General features: G+C 45.2%; 2 protein-coding genes across 5 annotated transcripts in view; one reads left to right on the forward strand and one right to left on the reverse strand.

Annotated features, from left to right (window-relative positions):
• Positions 1 to 20,882, forward strand: part of TRAPPC2L (trafficking protein particle complex subunit 2L) — a 66,514-nt gene that overhangs the window by 19,786 nt on the left and 25,846 nt on the right. The window lies entirely within an intron of this gene.
• The window catches only part of GALNS (galactosamine (N-acetyl)-6-sulfatase), a 52,938-nt gene that overhangs the window by 9,615 nt on the left and 22,441 nt on the right, over positions 1 to 20,882 (reverse strand). For 3 of the 4 annotated variants that reach the window (XM_051805958.1, XM_051805957.1, XM_051805960.1), the window contains exons 12-13: positions 14,819 to 14,940; positions 3,071 to 3,188 (exon numbers count right to left, since the gene is read on the reverse strand). In XM_051805958.1, coding sequence (XP_051661918.1) covers positions 3,071 to 3,188; positions 14,819 to 14,940 — 240 coding nt within the window. Of the gene's footprint in view, positions 1 to 119; positions 435 to 3,070; positions 3,189 to 14,818; positions 14,941 to 20,882 lie in introns of those variants that run through there. The other variant, XM_051805961.1, reaches the window with a different exon arrangement.

Genomic DNA, 20,882 nt, shown 5'->3' on the forward strand with positions numbered 1-20,882 from the left:
AAATCCTTCTGCAGCACATGATTCCCTCTTCTGGCATCTTTCCTGGTCTCTCCCAGACCAGTTTGCTGGGACTCTGTGACCCTTCTCTCTCTCTTGTAGCAGCACAGAGCAACCAGACCACGAGGTTTTGGTGACATTCCCAATTTTCCTGGGGTCCAGAAGAGTTCCCATTCTTAGCACTGTGATATCCAGGCACTTTGTTGAGGAAGCAAAAAGCAGCAGAAGGCCAAGGGTGTGAGAGAGATAAGAATGTTGGTATTTTAATGAGCATTTTGATGGATGAATCCATGAGCAGATGGAGCAGAAGGCATTCCTGGGACACCTCTTCCACACAAAACTATTTGTCTCCCTTGTTTCCATGTTTCTTGAACTACCTGCCTGTGCACAACAGAGAAAGGACACCAGCAAGGAGACCCACTGCAAACCTCAGCTTCCTAAGGGATCAACAAAGGAAAGAATTTGGAAAAATGAATTTTTTTTATTTAATTGGCATTTTGCCATTTAAAATTTGGCATCGTGGTCATGTGAACGGCAGGTTGTAATTCCCATTCTGCCTTCAGAAATCTTTTGTGTTCATTCCCTGTTCCTCCCTCTCTCAGGTCTGTACATATCAAAGGCCAGTTCAGCTCTGACCTATTGCCTTTCATTTTGTTTATTTTTATCCTTCAAATATTTACGTTTTCTTGGATGTAAATTCCTACAGAGGAAACGAAAAGCTTAACCCCAGAAAAAAAATGCTGGAGCATGATTTTATTCCATGGAACTAACAACAGATGGCAGTGAGACACCAGCTATCCCTGCAGAGGAGCAGACACAGAGGGAACTCTGGTGGAGGCATCTCCGCACCAAGGGCTCCAGAGGCTTTAAGAACAATTAATGCTGGTTCCTAAATCTGTTTCTCCATTTTAAAATGCACAACCACGGCTGGAAATTTTAGGCCACTCTGCAGAAGGAACTGAGAGCCAAAAGAACAAATGAAATGTTTGTTCTTTTGAAAAATATCAAAAAATAAGTGGTGTGTGTTTCAGTCTCACAGTCCAAGGCTTTCCTGGAGCTGTGCTGGGAGCCCTGGGGACACCACCCGTGCTGCAAGTCAGGCCAGCATGGCTCCACTGCATGGAACAGCTTTTCCTGCACTTCCACAGGATGAAAAAACAGCAGAGCTGGCTCTGTGGGAGCTTCGTGGACACTGCTGGTGGGACACACCACAGATGGGCCAGCAAAGACCTCCCAGCTCCGGAGGGCTGGTGCTGCTGTGCATCCATCAATCCCACGACTGCAGGAGCTCCAAAATGATGCCTCTGCTGCCACGGAATCATGGAATAGTTTGAGTTGGAAGGGACCTTAAAGCTCATCTCGTTCCAGCCCCTGCCATGGGCAGAGACACCTTCCACTATCCCAGGTTGCTCCAAGCCCCGTCCAACCTGGCCTTGAACAATTCCAGGGATGGGGCAGCCACAGTTTCTCTGGGCAACCTGTGCCAGGGCCTCCCCACCCTCACAGGGAAGGCAGTGGGAAGCCATTCCTCCTTGTCCTGTCACTCCATGGTCTTGAACACTTCCTTGAACACTTCCACACACTTTGCTTATGTGTAAGTAAAGACAATTCTCCTCTGTCCCAGAAAGGATATTAAACACCCACATCCAATAAATAGGTGACAAGATTTAGGAGACAGTAAATTAGATTGTATTAGTCAACAATATTTATCTCCCAGTATACCCCAAAGACAGATATCAGGCTCAGTCTACCAACCACTCCAAAAAGATTTGGTTTTCTTAATTTCTGGTCTCAAAAGGCAACAATTTGGTGCCTGATATTTTGGTTTAGTGACCATGCAATCAGTCTGTAAGGAGTGTACATAGATTACAAAACTCATAATGCTTCCTGTTGGCATTTGAATGTTTCTCCTGGAATTGGGATCCTCCCCAGCCCACTTTCTGCCTCAGATGGCCTAAAATTTGTGAACCAGTTTTGGAGGCAGCACAGAAGAAATGCCTTTGCCAGGCTCTGTGGACAGTTCCTGAATCCAAAAGGTCCCAGGGGAGCACAGAACAGTGTTTATTAAGGGAAAAGTTGAATAAGAAAAGAAAACAGCACAGAAACAATGGGCCTTCAAATCTTTTTCCTATTTAACAGCCAAAAATAAAAAGATGGGACAAGGCTAAGAAAGATCTTTTCCTTGTTACTGAGGGGACACAAATCCACCTTTTGTTCTTTCCTGGTGACAGACCCAAAGCAGCAGGTTCTGACTGTTTCAGAAGATTATTTCAGCATCAGAAAGATGTTGCTGTTACTATTTTGTGTCAGCCCACAGACACATTCCCTCAGACTACACAGCCTCTCATCATCTGACAACTTTACCTCCCCCACACTATCCAGTTGCTTTCCCAGGTTCTCAACAAACCAAGTTGTGTTTGACAGGAAAGCCAAACTGTAACTTTTCAACATGAGACTTGAAACAGAAAAGAGAATTGAAAACATTTTGTCATGTCGCAAGCCAGAAAGATCTTGGAAAATTCAGGCATGGGTGGAACTGGAGGAGACTGAACAAGATCAAAGATACATCACTGAAAGAGAAGCACTGTCCCAGTGCCACCACTCAGACACAGAGGACTCAAAACAAAGAGGACAGGGTTAGATGGCATATTGGGATGAAATTATTCTGTGTGAGGGTGGTGAGGCCCTGGCACATGTTGCCCAGAGAAGCTGTGGCTGCCCCATCCCTGGAAGTGTCCAAGGCGAGGTTGGAGTCACCTGGTCTAGTGGAAGGTGTCTCTGCCCATGGAAGGAAGGTGGGTGGAACAAGATGAGCTTTAAGGTTTTTTCCAACCCAAACCACTCCATGCTTCGATGATTCCATGACTTTTAAGATTAGTAGGAGGCGATTAGGAAGGAGAAGAAGGATCTACAGTTGTGGATCCTGCCCTGTCTCTAAGGAAGGAAGCCACAAACAGGTGAGTGAGCATCCCTTCTCCATCCCTTCCCAGAATTAGGTGACACTTCATGAAGGCTTTACAATACATATTTCAAGCTAAGGATTCCCCACTGTGTTTCTGCTTTAAGCACTCACCATAATGGCCTTGTCACACACATTCAGCTGTGGCTCCCCAGGCATCAGCGTGTCTTTGTGCTGCTGGACAATCCCAGTTATCCGCTCCATGGCACGCTGATATTCCTCACTGGCAAAACTGGAACAGGAAAAAATACAGATCTTATTGGTGGGGCATCATTTCAGTGTCCACATCACCAAGCTGGGCCAGAAGACTTCCTGGGCCATCACCAGGGAGAAGGATATGTAAACATAGTGTCGACTGCCCATAGGTCTGCAGGGGAGTGAAACACCTGAGCTGGCAGAGTCCAGGTGCTCTGCTTAGGGCCACACGGATGGCAGGTGTGCTGGTCCTCCCCAGAAAAGCACCTGGCTCCTGGCAGATCATCTGTTTTCAAATCCGCTGGTCCCAGTGGCCCCAAATGTTTCCTCCTCAGAATTCTCCTCAGAATGCTGTGAGCACATGTTGAGTCCTGAGGGGAGTGCAAAGGTGGCAGGTACAAAGAAAGGCATTTCTGGGGTTGTCCTCCAGCTGTCCCTTAAATGATTACCAAGGGAGACCTCCCAGACACAGGACTAACATGTGGCCAGACAGGTTGGACAGAAGTTTGCAGAGGTAACCCTTCCAGCATGTCACACTTGAGGTCAACCTGCTCTCCAGCATTCAACCCCCACTCTTCTAAGTGCTTTCCTGCAACACCTGCCTCACTTGGAGATGTTTATTGTAGGGAAACCAAGGGAATGTCAATATTTTGTTTTACAAGAGTGTTCTCAAGCCAAGGGTTTTAAACACAACCCTCAGCCTGTTAAACTCCACAATCACCAAAGAAATGAACTAAAATTACACGAACAGGAAGATGGAGAAGAAGAATAGAAGGGACTTGTCCAAGACAAGAATATCTCCTCCATTTCACAACATCCCGAGGTTCTGCCCCATCTACATTCTTCCATTACAGCTTTATTATTCCAAGCTGGGACCCATCTGTCACTCCTCAAACACGGTTATAAATTACCAGATTCTTATCCACCCGACTACTCTAGTAGGTACTTGTTTAAGTGGTTCAGGGTGTACTTCACTAATACCTCAAGTATTTCTAAAATGGAGGATTCCTACTCAGTGATCTCACTTTGTCCATCACATTAAGAGTCACTTAAAAAAACACAGAGAGCGGCAAATTGCTTCTGAAGATAAAAGAAACAATGACCTGACCTCGGGCTCCCTCTGCTCGCAGTCCAAGCTGGCCAGCAGCCCCACACTCCAGCTAATTTCCTTCTTTGCAAAACAATCACATTTCGAAGCCCAGCAATGTGCCAACAGTTTCCAGTAAACCCTATAAATATCCCAGCTCGGCAGCCATCCAGAGAGAGGCTGATTGTGGGGATGGGCCTGAGCTCTGCTGATAGAGAACCGGAAGGGAATGGGAAATGAAAAGGAAGAGAATGCGAAATGAAAAGCTTGAGCAAAGTGTGGCTCTCACACCCAGCTGGTAGAGAGATTGCTGAGCTGACGGACCACAGGGAAATTCAGAATATCCTTGAGAAGCTCTCGAATTTTACAGGATCATGGAATCATGGAATGGCTTGGGTTGGAAGGGACCTCAAAGCTCATCTCATTCCACCTCCTGCCATGGGCAGGGACACCTTCCACTACACCAGGTTGCTCCAAGCCCCGTCCAACCTGGCCTTGAACACTTCCAGGGATGGGCAGCCACAGCTTCTCTGGGCAACCTGTGCCAGGGCCTCACCACCCTCACAGGAAGGAGTTTCTTCTGTATACCCAACTTAAATTTCCCCTCTGTCAGTGTAAAGTCATTCCCCCTTGTCCTGTCACTACATGCTCTTATAAATTGAATTTCCTTGCTCTTCTCCCCATGCATCCCACATAAGCTCTCCCAGGTTACTCCCGCACTGCTCCAAAGAAGTTGGGGAGCTGCCAAAGCCCATCTCTGACTCACACCCTGACGAGGACACTCAGAGCAGCAATCCCAGCATTGCATCCTGAAGGTACAGTGGCCTTTCAGCCTGGTGTGATTTTATCTGGAAGCCTTCTGGTTGAATTCCAAATGTGCAGGATTTCCAGCCCAGCAGCAAAAAAAAAAAAAAATCAAAGCACAATTTTAGAGGAGGCAGAGAGGGTTTACAGCTAAGCTGGGTTGACACACAGAGGACAGGAGAGCCTGCACATGGAGAGGGAAGGCTGGAGACAAACACTCAGGGGAGGGTGTGTAAAAACAGGCGAGTTCCAGGGACACACATGGCATCTGAGCTGGAAATGGGATGCAATCAGGGATCCAGAAATATTGTACAGCCTACACATGCCAGTGATGGAATTGGAGCTGGAATCAGTTTAGGAGACACGTGTGTTTCAGTGTTTTAGGATTCTAAAACACCTATAGCACCAGGACTTGAAAGCTCTTCCAAACCTGAGATAATCCCACTTAATAAAGATGCTCATATTAAGGATTAATATGAATTAGTACATATTTTAATCGTTAGACTTTGATACTCTAGATAGCGAATCCTTTAATGCCTCCTCCTGCTGCTCCTGTAACTTGTGTTTATTTCTGTCACATCCTTGTGTCATCTCTCCAGCATTTAAGATTTTCTTTTCAAAGTGGACCCATAAGATAAAATATTGCTGGTAACTAATTAAGCTCCACAGCATCTTTGCAAATATTGAAGTGCTCAATTTCATCCATAGAAATGGCTTTTCAGATGAAGGATTCCAAATTAGCCATAATGTGGACAGAGCAGTGGAAAACACAGCTGTGCTCTGGAGGAAAGAGAAACAATGTGTTGTCACGACTGCTGCTTTTTGCTCCAAATATGCCAGTCTTATTGCAATGAAAAAAGTCTTTTTTGCTATAATCTTTAACTCCTATATTTATCCACAGCATTGATGCTCATCTGCAACCTCAGACACGGGAATGCCACAGAATAATAATGTCAGCTTGAGTCATTTAAATCACAGAATCCCAGAATGGTTTGGGTTGAAAGATTCCTTAAAGCTCACCCAGTTCCACCCCCCGCCATAGGAAGGGACACCTTCCACTATCTCAGGTTGCTCAAAGTCCCGTCTAACCTGACTGTGGACACTTCCAGGGATGAGGCAGCCACAGCATCTTTAGGCATCCTGTGCCAGGGCCTCACCACTCTCACAGCCAAGAATTCCTTCCAATATCCCATCTTTCCCTGCCCTCTGGCAGCAGGAAGCCATTTCCCCTTGTCCTGTCACTCCAGATCCTTTTCCAAAGTCCCTCTCCAGCTCTCTTGGAGCACCTTTATGCACTGGAAGGGGCTCTAAGGTTTTCCCAGAGCCTTCTCTTCTCCAGGCTAAACATCCTTAGTTCTCAGCCTCTCACAGCAGAGGAGCTCCAGCCCTTGGAACATCTTGGTGGCCTCCTTTGGACTTGCTTCAACAGATCCATGTCCTTCCTGTGCTGGGGATCCCAGAACATTCCAGGTGAGGTCTCAACAGAGTGGAGCAGAGGGGCAGAATCATCTCTCTCAACCTCACCTTCTTGCTTTAATTCCCATGTTCAGGACACTCTTTTTTCCAGCTGGCTCAGCAGTGACAGGAAATCTTGGCCTAACCTCAGCTCCTAGTGTTTTGAACTGTTCTCCCCTGTAGCTTCCACGCTTTTAGATTATTTCAGTTTAGCACAGGCTGAATGAATCCCCAAAGCATGAGGGAAACGCCTCGGCCCCTATAAAGGACCCACAGTTCTCACATGAGGACAAAGCTGCCTCAAGCTAAAAAACATGGATAAATTATGCTCCAAGTCATACCCCAGCCTATAAACCTCAGTAGGCCTTAATGTGCTCTTAAGATGGTTCAACCTGTTGACACCAGTTTAAACCAGATCTGATTGCAGGTGTCTTCCTTGTAGTGCCACACAACAGCAACGATCCTGAGTCAGTCAACACTGGGACATCATCATGGATCATCTTCAGGTGCCTCGATGAACACATGGATTGTCTTCCTTTTTCAGAGGTCTGTGAAGTCTCCCTGTGAGGCTGGGGAGTGCAATGCCTGCAGGATGGCACCAGGACTTCACCTGAAGCTGGAGTCATCCACTGAGATGCTGTACCGTGGGTGTTGGTTTTTCTGTCCTGATCCCATGGGGATCCCCATTCCATGGGGGTTGGTTTTCTTTTCTTGCCTCTATGGAGATCCTCATTCCATGGGGGTTGGTTTTCCTGCCTTGGCCCCATGGAGATCCCTATTCCTGGCTCTGATAAGCTCTGATTTTTTCTCAGACATTTCTGTTTAGCTCCAGAGTGTGCCCCAAGATCCCATATCCACAGATTTGTGAAGTATTTGCTGACTGCACAGGGGTTAAAACTGCCTCCAGCCCTAAGCAAGTGCATTTTGAGACAAAATCTGCAAGAGTGCCTAGAATTTGCATGTAAAATGGGGATAATTACCTCATGGTAATCAGTCTGAGTTGTTAAGGGAGCTGGGAACCTCTCCTACCTGGAGTCCCATCCTTTCTTGAATTCATATGCAGGACTGAGCTGCAAGGCAGGGTTTGTTACATTCCCGTTCCAAAGAAAAGATAATATTATCTATATAGGTGTTTGGGCATCATTGTCTGTGAAGATCCAGACCTCAGTGCCTCCAGGGCGTGCTGCATTTTGTATTCCAGTCCAACAATCCTGTGGAAGGAGAGCTGGGAATAGCACTGGAAGAATGAGAGGGTGAGCAGGTGGTGTTGTGAGGAGTTTGCTAAAAGAGATCCCCCAGCGTCCATGAAATTATTCCACGCTCAGAAGGAGGGAACAGAGTGGACAAAGTCCAGGGTCATTACACTAATTGACACTTTACCTCCGGGAAGTCCCTGGAGATGCAATCAGGGCTGGATTGGAGCGCAGGGTCCCAGGCACAGGTGTGGGCTGTGCTTCCTTCATTTACTGTAATTGTGCCTAGGCAATCTGTTCCCATCCTCCCGCCCCAACAGCTCCAGTGGAACCTGCTCTGCTGTTAACCCCACCGTGCCCTCCACACACAGCCAGGTTTGGAAGGAGAAGGGTTTTTCTCTTTTGGTGTTAAACTCTGGTTTAATCTTGCTGTCCGTGGTCTCTCGCTTTCGGGTCGGATGGCATCCCAGGGCAAGGAGAGGAGATTCTCTGCCATCATTAAATACACCCTCAGATAGATCAGCACCCAAACAAGTCCACCAGCATTTCCAGCAGGTTTTAAAGATGTTTTATGCCTCATCCTGATGATTTATATATGGCCACAGTGCAGTATGTCTATCCTGGGAGTGACAGGACCATGTTGTTACTGAGAGGAATGTAAGAAAATGGGAATTATATGTTATATATATTCCCATAATTATATAAATGGGATTCACAGAAATTTGACACTGGGTTCTAGGCCAGGTTGGATGGGACTTGGAACAACCTGGTCTAGTGGAAGGTGTCCCTGTCTATGGCAGTGGGTAGAGTGAGATGAGCTTTAAGGTCCCTTCCAATCCAAACCATTCTATAGTTCCATGATTCAATGAACAGTAGCTGTTGGATTTATATGAAGTTATGAGAAGAGCATAAAATGTTTCTAATGATACTTTACTTCCTTCTCCCTTGGAATTATTTTAATTAAAACCATTATTTTTAATTGTGAAATACCCCCAGATTATGATAATTTGATTTTATCTGTTATCAGTGCTTTGAGGCTTTGCAGCACCATGGTATTCAAGTCTTGATCTTGTCTTATTATTCAGTCTTCCTCGGTTCCTCTCTTCTATTATCAAGTTTATTTGCAATTTAAAGAATGCACAGTGGATGAGGCAGAGACTGGTTTGGGGCTCTGCTGCTGGAATTACTGGAGAGACTCAAAGGGCCAAGGAAAACAAACAAAGAATTGAAGAGAAGATTGAAAGGTTCCCCAATTCACCCCTGGTCCAGCAGCATTTTGGGTCCCAGATGCATTCCCGGAGGGGCATATGCACATTTAGTCACAGGAATACTTGGAATCATAGAATCATTAAGGTTGGAAAAGACTTCCAAGATCATCAAGTCCAACCTGTGACAGACCCTCACCTTCCCTGCAGCAAAGAGATGTGATGGTGCTGATCCTCTACTTGCTCACTTATTTTCATGGAAATTTTAACTCCCCAGCTTCCAGAATCCCCCCAGTGATTCTCTTCCACAGGTCTATTTTCCTTCACCCTTTTCCCTGGCTCTGTACCGCTGTCCCACCTGGCTTACCTGCTTCTCCCAACCTTCCTGCATCCAGCCCCTGCGAGGTTGATGCTCCATGTTTTTATTGCCATCTCTGAGGCTCTTTATCCATGATTTCCACACTTTTAGTGTTTCTCAATGCCACCTCTCCTGTGGCAGCTGCTAATCCACCCCTGCAATGCAGCTGGTACCATTTCCCTCTTTTCCATGCTGAGGAGGCAGCATCTCCCCTGGGCACCATCCTGGCTCTTTGTTATTCACATTTTTTCCTTGTTTTGCACCTTCTCTCTCTTCCCCACAGCCAGGTTTCTGCCCTGAGCTGTAAGGCAAGACTGGCAACTTTTCTCTCAGATCCTTTCCCCTTTAGCTTCCCTTCAGGAGCTCCTTCCCTTTTTTTCTGGCTCCATAACCACTGCAATTACCTCTCTGATGATTTCCTGAATTTTCCATCTGCTCGAAATAGGCACTTGTGAGCTCTCTTCTTAATTAATGTGTTCTAAAATCATTATGTTCATCAACCAAGCCTTATCACTTCCATTTTCTTCCATAATAGTAAAATCCATTGCCCAAAGTAAAACACAGGAATTTTGATGTTCATAATTCAGTAAAACTCAATCGCTCAGAGCAGAAGTTGCTATAAACCTGGAGTAACAACAAGGTGTGAGCAGGCTGCACTTACTCTGTCCTTACTTGTTATTGAGGCTTTGCACCTCTGGCTCAAACCGACAGAACTTGAGAGATTTCTGTTGTAAATTCCTTTTGCAGTTTTGGAGTTAAAACACTTTTTCTACTTGAGGCTGGATTAGGTATTTTGTTGAGTGTATTTTTAGTTGTGCCAGCTTTGCTTTATATATAAATATATATATATATATACATATTATTATTTGTGTTCTTCTTGCCTGGTAATAAAGTATTTTAGTAAAGTTGTGTATAAACAATAATCTGACTCGGATAATAAAACTGACAAGTGGTTGTGAAGATGTTACCAACAGATAATTTTACTGAATTTGTCACACTGGAGAAATAAGTTCCCTCTGTGGGACTTAGCAGACACACAATACCCCAAAGATAACAGAATGTGGTCAAGAAAAAGACCTATCAGATCTTTTAGTTCTGCATTTGGATAAATTTGGTAACACGAGCAGTTTGAGTGTTTTGTTATGGAGCAAAAACCCTGGTTATTGCATCCAGGGAGGAAACAAAACCCTGCTTAGACCTGAGGAAATGCTTCTGCTTTCTGTGCTCCCTAACACACAACCTTAGTTCTATTTTGAAGTTGAGAGCTATTAAAAAAGAGGTATTTTCTGATCTAGGCAATCTCTCAGACAACAAAAAGACACAAACCGTTCACTTCTCACCACCAAGGAGCTGATAACGAGGTAACTCTTACACAAGTGCAGTCACATTACCACATTTTTGGCAACCAAAAGAAAGATTATTTAGCAGCAACCTCCCTTCTTTGAAATATATTGCCCAAATTTATCCTGGCATTGCAGATTTCTTATTACAAGCACCTCTCCAGGTGCCAGTTTTGCCTCACTGCTCCCTGCAGGCGTGTTCATGTCCCACCTCATCCTGCAGCCATGGAAATGTTCGGCTTGTCCAAGTTCTGTCAATGCCAGGACTCCTCAGTGCTGCTTCTCAGAGAGTCCTTTTCCCAGCAGAGAGACAAGAGCTTGGGAGTGAATGTATCTGATGGTAACCCTGAGCATGTCAGTCCTGAAGGTCACCCACAGCCCAGGGATCTTGTTCCATCCAGTCTCCTGATGTAGGGACGTCACTGTGCCATCAGCCAGGCAAGTTCAGGCAGTGTGAGGACTCATAACATGAATTTGGCAGTGAATCCCACCTATCAAAATCCAAAGGCTGGGAGGCTGTTGGATTGCTAGAATCGCTCCAGTCCAGATTGGGAAGCATCAATAAATATCTGAAGAGAAAAGAAGGCTCTGGAAAGACCTTCCAGTGCCTAAAGGGACTCCAAGAGAGCTGAAGGACTTTGGACAAGGGGGAATGGCTTCCCACTGCCAGAGGGCAGGGATACATGGGATATTGGGAAGGAATTCTTCCCTGTAAGGGTGGGGAGGCCTCGGCACAGGTTGCCCAGAGTAGCTGTGGCTGCCCCATCCCTGGAAGTGTTCAAGGCTTGGAGCCTGAACCTCTGCCAATGGCAAGAGGTGGAACTGGATGAGCACTAAGGTCCCTTCCAACCCAAACCATTCCATGATTCTGTGATATTTCAAGCCAAAGGAGCAAACACAACTGTGTCCATTGGCAGAAGATGGGGTGCAGAAGAGACTCCAGCCAAATCCAGAGGGAAAACAGCAGGAAGAAACAGTCACAGCCCTGTTGGGAAGATCTGTTCCTAGAGCAGATAAGGGCAGGGGTGCAGGCACAGCCTCACATGAAGGGAACACAAGTGCAGAGTGCCAGATGGCTCAGCACTGCCAGACGTGTACTCACCACACTAACAGGACCTGCCTATAATTGCCTGACCAGTTTTTCCACTGCATGAAAAGTGTTCCTGTGGGAGACAGGCTTTTGCTGATATTGTTTGCAGGTAGGCTCCAGGAAATCCAGTGAACCACATCAGGAAGAGGAAGGACTTGTCCTGCTTCACCAAGAAACCCAGGGAACCAAACACTTTATGTGCTGCCCCAGATCTTGAAGGATTTGCATTTTCAGGGATCCTTCAGCAGCCATTTAACAAAGACTGAAAAGCTTTGTTTGATTTGGGGAACAAGAGGTTATTTCTATCCACTCATCTTCCTAATACAGAATCATGAAAAGGTTTGGGTGGGAAGGCACCATCTTTTTCCAATGCCCATGTCGTGAGATGACCCAAAGTAGTGGTGGGCTTGGCAGTGCTGACTTAATGGTTGGACTTGATGATCCTAAGGGTCTTTCCAACCTTAAATATTCTCTGAACCTATGAAATTGTAGCCTTGAAGAATTCTCTCTTAGTGTCCTGCATGTGCAGTGTGATAACCCAGAGACATTTCAGATGAGTTCCCTGAACACCTGCAAGTCAAGCATGTTGCTGCAGTTGAGTGAGCTGGCTGATTTCTAGGATTCCCTGGCTCTGAGATCCCCTGGGATCCCAGAATGAGCCCAAATACATAAGCAGCAAATCTCTCTGGAGAAGCATGTGATGCCAGGCCTTCCTGAGCAGCAATGACAGCTCTTACTGGTTGTTTTACACTCCAAATTAATGCAAATCAAGAGATATGACAGATTATTAAAATCATTTCAGGGAAAAGAAAAGGCTGCACTAAAATAAGGAATAAATGAAATTAAAAGTGAGAAAAAGCAGGCAGAGAGAACACAGCCAGCATGTAGGGACAGGCAGATGCAGGCTTGGAAGAGGATGCTGGATTCCCTTTGGAGAAACATTAGTGTTGGGACTCCCACCAGGCTGTCTGCCAAGGGGGATAATTAAGCTAAATAAAAATACACACCAGTAACAGCTCCACAAATGAGGGTAATTTAATTACCACATTCGATATAGGAGACCCACTTCCCATGAGTTTTCCATTGTGACCAGAGAGGAGACAATAGCGGCAGAATGTGCTGGAGAAAGGAAGAGTCATTTGCTAAAAAGAGATTTTCTATTAGGGTCTGCATAATAAACATCAGCACAGCTTTCCATAATCGTGTCATAATCTTGCCATAAAATTCAATCAAACAACAGCTTGTGAATGTCCAAAAAAATCAATGGAACCGTATGAGAAGTGATTGCAGATGTAACACTGGGATTTATTTCAGTGCTCAATCCATGGGGGTGGGAAGGAACAGCTAAAGAACAGGGAAGCAGGTGTGCTGCCAACACCTCTTAGGGAAGAGCTCCTCTGCCTCAAATCCAGAGATAAACACAAACAGTATCACAGAATCACAGAATATTTAGGGTCGGAAGGGACCTCTGGAGGTCACCCAGTCCAACCCCCCCTGTGCAGGCAAGGGTCACCTGGAGCAGGTGACACAGGTGACAAACACAGTAGGCAAAGTACAGTTCAGATAGTACTACCCACTTATTTGATTTTTGGAAAAAGAGGTCATTTTTATCCACTCATCTTCCTAATATAAAATCACAGAATCATGGAATGGTTCAGGTTGGAAAGGACCTCAAAGCCCATCCAGTCCCACCCCCTGCCAAGGGCAGGGACACCTTCCATTAGACCAGGTTGCTCCAAGCCCATCCAACCTGGCCTTGGACAATTCCAGGGATGGGGCAGTCGCAGCTTCTCTGGGCAACCCCCGCCAGGGCATCGACACCCTCACAGGAAGAATTTCCTCCCAGTAGCCCATCTAACCCTGCCCTCTGGCAGTGGGAATCATTCCCCCTTGTCCTGTCACTCCAGGCCCATGTGAAATAAAATAGTTGTCAAACTGCCCAGGCCATGGTCTCATCTGGAATCCCAACCCAGTGTCCTTTCACTGAGCTGTATTTACAACTCAGGAGCTGCAGATTTGCTTTATTCATTAGTGCTGGAATGCAGTGGAAAGCAGAGCTAATGTTGGGCTCCCAAAGAGCTTTATCCACTGCCTGATGCAACTCTAAAGTGCTCTGTTAAGTGAGAGTAAAGTGGAAACATTCCCCCCCCTTCTCTCTCTGGTGAAAACACTTAGTGGCCAGCACAGGCTCAGATCCTTTGAAACGAACGGAGCGAGCGTGTCCACTCAATTATTTAAAACAGTTGAGTAATTGCAGCCCTGTCAGCTCAGAAAACATCTCCCTCTGTCCAAGCTGCTGCACAAGCCCATTTCTGGGCAGGCAGTCACAGCAGCACCAGTTTTCTCTTTATCTATTCCCACACTCTCCCAGTCAGTGCCACTGGTGAGGGATGAGGTTGGGTGTCCCCGTTTGCAGCTGGTTTTGCCGCAGGGTAAAACTCAGAAGGAGGGAGGTGGGAACACCTTGGGAGCCTTTTTGGAGGTGGCAGATTTCTTTGTGGGCTGTGCTGGCTGAGGACTCCATAAATCCTTCCAGAAATCTCTCAGGGCATGGTGTGTGCTGGAGATAAATATTACAATAGGAGGCTTAGAGGAAAATGGATTCAGACAGCCAGGAGAGCCCACGGATGGAACAGGATTGGGCAGAAAGTCCTCCTGTTAAACAACCTCTGGAGAAGCTCCTTTAACTGGGCTGGGAGATTGGAAGGTTACCACAGCTGCCTTCCAGAGATTCCAGTCCCACAGACTCCTGGTTGTTTCTTCCCTAGTCCCAAAATACACAGAGAATCACAGCTCCAAGGCCCACACTCAGCAGCACCTCTGTTTTATTCCACAGCTGTGCTGCATCAGTCCTGTCCTGTCCAAAAATGTGTGTTTTCCTCCTCCCTGAGGGGCTGTAGGACATGGAACAAGAACAACCGGAATGACAAGTCCACATGCACACCCATCTAACCTGACCACCTGAAAACTAAGGTTTGTTCCTTTTTCCTGAGAAAAAGTGTGCAGGAATACCATTATTTCCAAGAATGGATTTCTGGGACATTTTTTAAGCACATTTCAAGAACCAGCTACCAAAGCAAATGAATTTTATACACTGACAGTGCTGGGTTTTCACAAGCTCATTAACTTGCTCACCTTAATGGGAACTTCTCCCCAGGGTCCCTTCCCAGGTGGAACAGCAGTGGCAGGTAAGTGTGTTCCTCCTGTGTATGTGTTGTCACTCCAGAGACACTCTGCCCAGGACAGAAATCAGTGCCCTGCAGGAAAAGGCAGAGAGGTCATCAAGGGTGACACAGGAGAGGGAACAAAATCGATTCCAGTGACAACACTTTCGCCAGCACCTTGTTCCAAAATACCTACAAACACCCAAGAGTCCACTTCAGTCTGCAAAACAGATTCTGAGCTGGTGGGGTAAAATAAGGTGACAAAGTGGAGTTGCACTGACATAAAAGCTGAAGCACCTCGTACATTCTTGTCTTATAAAAATACAATCCCCGTAAAATATTCATTGAAATGAAATGGTAAAACAAAAGATAAAGAGGAGGAACCATTTAATCATAAAAATTCTGCACATGGAAAGTATCCTCTCTCTTTGGTTCCTGTGGCTTCGAAATAGAGAGAGGATTGGATCACTTTGCAGTTCTGATCAAAAACAAAATCCCAGGAGGAACACCGAGTCACCCTGAGAGGCCTGGGGATTGCCCTGGGAAAGCAACTGGGAGCAGTAAGGGGTTAAGTGCTCACTGAGCACTGAGGGACAGTTTCCAGCTCCCTCCATCTGCCCTTCCAGCCTTGCTAGGCTTCTGCTCCCCAAGCCCAGCCTGTTATTAGCCAGTTGTGAGCTCCCTAATCCTTGCCCTGCAGCCTCCAGAACCCATTTAAACCCTGGGAATAGCCAAAAATGCAAAAGCACTAATTTCCCTGAGCAGCCAATAAAGCAGGGCCCCTCCAGCCCAGCAAGGACTGGCCCCAAATGGACTTGTTAAAGCTGGGCTTTACAATTCCAGCTCCCACGCTGCGTTCCTTACAATCCCCCAAAATGCCCCGAGACATGGACAGAGACATGGAGAGAAGGTAAATGGGAATCTTTCAATGGAAGTGGGAAAGCAGCTGTAGCATTTGCTTATAAAACAAACTGAAAAGGCTCTCTACAGATGTTGGTAGGATTTGATTGGCAAACAATTTTCTAAAAATATCCCATGTTTTTAATGGACAGCTGGTCAGTGGAGCAGTTAATATTCTGCTTTTCAATAAAGCAAGAAGTTTAGAAGCCCATGAAATCCCATTTATCTGCACAGAGCTATAGATTCCTGAATCACTGACTGGAAAAATAAGGGAGTTGCTTGATAGGTTGGAGTGGCCCTACCAATAATGGACTTTAAATAGATACAAAACTGATTGACCTTTCCACCCTGTGACGCCACAGGCCTCTGGAACACACAGGGAAAATAGATTTTTGTGGGTTTTTTTCCACAAAAGGACCAGTTAATAAAAAGGTATCAAAGCCTCTGTAACATCCAAATTATAATTTGGATGCAAATCAAACAAGCAATTTAATTAAGAGCCTGCTAATTGGTACAATGCTCCTCGGCTGCAAACGCTTCGGTTTGAAAGAAGATTTTAGTCTCTTGGGTATTTGTTTAGACATTGCTCTGTTTACATTTTAGCTTTTGTTTCCTATAAATTCTTTGTAGCCTGGACTCCAGAACACAGCCCAGGCTACAGTCCCAGAGATTCCCAGGAAAGAAAGTACAATTTGCCTGACGGCACCAGCCAAAAGCTGTCTGTCCTTCTAATTTAAGCACTCGACGCCCTCTTCAAAAGCAGCCTATTGCGGAAAATCAAAATAAATAAATAAATAAAACTCCAATAAATAAAACTACCATTTTATGACATTGGCTGAAACCACCCTATAAATTTCTAAGGCATTTCAACTTTATCTCTGCAAATAAAATGGACTATTATTATTTTTATGTACCGTGTGACAGCCAATATTCAACTTGCAGAGAGTGCTTCAAAGATTTTCTACCTGTTCCTCAACAGATGAGCAAAAATATTATATAAATATATTATTTTTTTATATATTATATTTTATTAAATATATATTATACATTAAATGTATAAAAATACACCCTCAAACCCCTGATCAAGGCACTGTCCTGTATCAGAGTAACTAACACACTACAGATACAGCCAGGAGCCCAGTCCTCTGTTCCTTTGCTAGAAAAGAATATTTAACTTATCTTTCACACCTTTATCTCGTTCTGTTTGTCAGTCAAAGCATTTTCAATTCTCAGGATGGAAAGAAATCCTATACCATCTTAAAAACCCTGGGATCCCCAAGTCTGGATTGCTTTGCTTTCCTGGGGCAAACCAGTCTAAATTAAATCTGCTTGAGACTTGAGAACTATTTAAGGGCAAGACAAACCACATTCTGGAGCACCTGGACCACGCTTCTGGTTGCTTGGAAGGTTTGGTGATGTCTGGAGCTATGTCATGTCAGAGAAGAGCCGAGAGGTGCCTAAGCCTGTCCTATCCATCAGGATAACACAACCCAGATCTGTCACCCCTTCATCCCCTGTCATTCCCTTAAAGCTATTTATTGTCAGACTGTTAATAACAATATGCAGGGATCAAGAGCCACTTAAAGCACATTCCTAATATTTTTCCTGCTCACTATCCAAGGTAATAAATGGAGTCTCCATCCCTGGAGGTGTCCAAGGAACAACTGGACGTGGCACTCAGTGCTCTGGTCTGGGTGACAAGATGGGCATCAGTCACAGGTTGGACTTGATGGTCTGGGAGGGCTTTTCCAACCTCAGTGATTCTGTAATTTCCATGTCCACAGGTAATGCTGACCAAACACAGTGGAAAGATCACTGCCTGTGTTTAGGTAAGCTCTTGGAGCTTTTCTCCTCCATCACAAAAGCATGAAAGCCAAACCAGAAGACCCTGTCTAGAACATTTCCTGCTTTCTAAGGGAGCCCATAAAAGAGCATCAAATGGCACCAGACACAGCTCAGCTCTGTACTAGCTCTAACACAGCATTTTGCACCACTGTGTAAAACTGTTTGTCGTAGGAGAAATTCCAACAGTTATTATTATTATTATTATTATTATTATTATTATTATTTATTATTATTATTAAAACATAACATTCCCTGTCCATCACATGAACCTCCCAGAGAGCCCATCTTCCTGTCCTTCCCAGCAATCAAGTAACCTGGATTGTTTCCCTGTTCCTAAGACACTGCAGCCCTTGGCTGCACAGCTTATGCTCTAATTTCCAGAGCAAATGGACCACAGATGCTGTGTCAATATAGACATGAGACAAACACAGCCGGTTGCCAGTTTGGGCTCTGGGCCAAGAGATGGAATCACCACTTGTGTTAACGTGAGCCCTCTGGCAATTCCTCACCCTGGCTCCAGCCCAGATCGCTCCGACTTGACAGGCGGCCGCGGATTTGGATAGTGCCGCACAAATCTGGGATCTGTCTCCTGCTCATGTCTCCTCCTTCCACCACAAAAAACCCAGAGCAGCAAAACCGTGTTAATATTGGAAGGAGAAAAGCACAGCTGTTAATGAAAGCTGGGAATGTTGTTTCTTGCTGTTTGCCACAGCACCTGTAAATGGTGCTCTCCCTTCCTGGGTGATTCCCAGCGAAATCCTCCTAAAGTGGAGCTCAGGATGAGCAGACATCTCAAAGTGTGACTGCCAAGCTTCAACACTGTGGACCAAGAATTGCCTCTAATGTGTTAAGTGGCTGGAAGAGCCCCCAGAAGATGGGCAGCCCCCGAAGATGGGCAGCTCACAAGCCTCCCGATCGATGGCTGGTTCATATGCTCAGAGGACCACAATGAAATGTCATTATTTGTGAGGTTCTACTTGACTTCACATCCCCTGTGCAGAAAAGGCTTTATCGATCCCTTCACGTGGAGGAGAAGGGCAATCAGACAGCCTGACTGGAATAACCCCTTTGGCATTTTGCATTAAAACAATAGGAGCTGCTGGCAGACGCCTACAGCCATCCTTTAAAGTCACAGCAGCGCTCTGGAAACTCAGTGAACACTCCTAACAAGCTGACAGCAGAAAGGTTGATGTTATCAGCCACTCTCCAACAACCAAAGGGCCTTTTCCACATGCTTTTCTTAATTATTTTTCCCCTTCTTGCATCAGTGCTCTTGGAGGGCACAAGGACTGTTCTGTGCTGGATACTCTTGGTGGCAGGCAGAGAAAAGGAAATTTCCTCTCTCTTGCAGCTCCAATTCCTGCCTCCCCCACACAGCATGAAATTAGTAGATTCCTGAGGACTTGCTACCTACTCGGTTAAATCTATAGAGAATATCCAGTTTTGCCCCTTTCAGACCCCTACTTCCAAACAAGAACAGCATTTTACAGGTGATTTCCAGTAAAAGTCCTGTGTGTTACACTATGCGAGGGACCTCTCCAGGTTTATCCTTAGTTCTCCCTTCTGCTATTTTTATCACTGCTGATTTTTGCTGTAAGAAAGGTGGACAAAAATGGAAAAGCTTTATACCCATCAGTCAGAGCAACAGGGACTCAGCCCTGTGCAGGAGGGAGATCTCTCTCCCTCTACCAAACTATTTAAAAATACAAACACATTTTTCAAGTCAGGTTTCCTTTCATCTCTCTCTGTCCCATTTATCACCTCTTGAATGTCAGAGATGTCAAATTATGTAAACATGAGCACCTATACAGATGGAAGCCAGGTAAACAGCTCTAAATAAGCATCCTGTGCAATCCACAGGGAAAATGTCCCATGAAGTGCTTATTCCCACTTGCTTCTGCTGAGTGAGCCTTCCCTTTATGCTTTCAAGAGACCATCCCTTCAAGAATCAAAAAATCCAGTTAATCCAGCAGAAAAGAGCATCAAGGTATCCTCCAGCACTGAGAGAGACTACAAGACTTTATGACAGGAGTCAGACTAGAAAAAGAAATTGCTTGGGGGTTAAAAAATAAACAAGCAAAAAACGGGAAGAACAGAAGAGCACAATTCATCTCTGTGTCAGATGACAAGTTCTAATCCCAGGCCATAAGGCAGAGGATGCAGACCAGTAAGGGCATGTTACTGTCAGGGGACTTTGGGATGACTATAAACCTGTGTACTGCTTGCATGGGATGTTTCCAGGGTAAATATTCCAACTGCCATATGGAGAGAAGCCTTCAGATCCCTGTTCTGCTTTCCTAGGCTTTGCTTTCTGCAAGCTGTGTCTCCCTGGTGCATTTTTATTTGTGTGTACATTCTTTATTGCTGAACTAACTTACTCCCCATTCAAACCCAGCTTTCCAGGTGAGGGGCCAAAGTTGGCCACATCCTTCCTTGTTCATTCTAGTCATCTTAGACAGACCCAGGACAGGCACCAGTTTCCCATTTTCCAGTATCAACATGAAAATGTGGGGTTAGCTGCTTTAATGGTATAATCTCATCTGAAATTCAAACAAAAATGCACCAAGTGGGTATTAAAACTAGGGCAAGTTTTCTGTATTGATGATTTCCCACACTGTCAATTACCAAGGGGATTCTGAAAGTGAAAAGAGGCTTCACTAAACTGGGTCTTGTATCTGTCCAAATAATGAGATATTCAACTACCCACAAAACAAACCTCTTAAAAATGTGCAGGCAGCTGTTCTGCTACATCTGGCCAACTCTTTCCAACGGATGACATGCCAACCAAATACTCCAGGTCTGAGTGTGGACCTTCAGACACAGAGAGTTTCATATCTGGAAGTTTAATACAGCATCACATTGGATTCACAATGAGGAAGGGCCTCTAAAGATCATACAATTAACAAGGCCTCATTAGCTGAAGTTCTGCTGAGATGGCAAATCAAACTTATCAAATAGTCAGAATTCCAAATGCCACAGATGTGCATGGATTTAAATATGTTTTTCAAATTAAATTAGCAAACAAACTGGCTTTTTTGATTCTGGAGTCCAGTATTAACACAGCTGGGAAGTCACTGAAAGAGGCAACTGTATCACAAGGTGAGCTTAGAAACTCCTCCAAGAAGGCTCAGAACTGGTCTGCATTCTGATTTATTTCTATTTTTAAACTTGCAAGGCTTGTAATTAATGGCTCGAGGACATGAGGAGAATTGGAACAAATTTCAGCCTGAGCTTCCTCTGCATGTTGTTAATGGCTGGTCTGGCCACTAATGTGCTCCAATTTTCCCCAC

The sequence above is a fragment of the Manacus candei genome, unplaced genomic scaffold, assembly GCF_025592945.1.
Source record: "Manacus candei isolate 608988 ecotype Guabito, Panama unplaced genomic scaffold, ASM2559294v1 h1tg000065l, whole genome shotgun sequence".
Lineage (NCBI taxonomy): Eukaryota > Metazoa > Chordata > Aves > Passeriformes > Pipridae > Manacus > Manacus candei.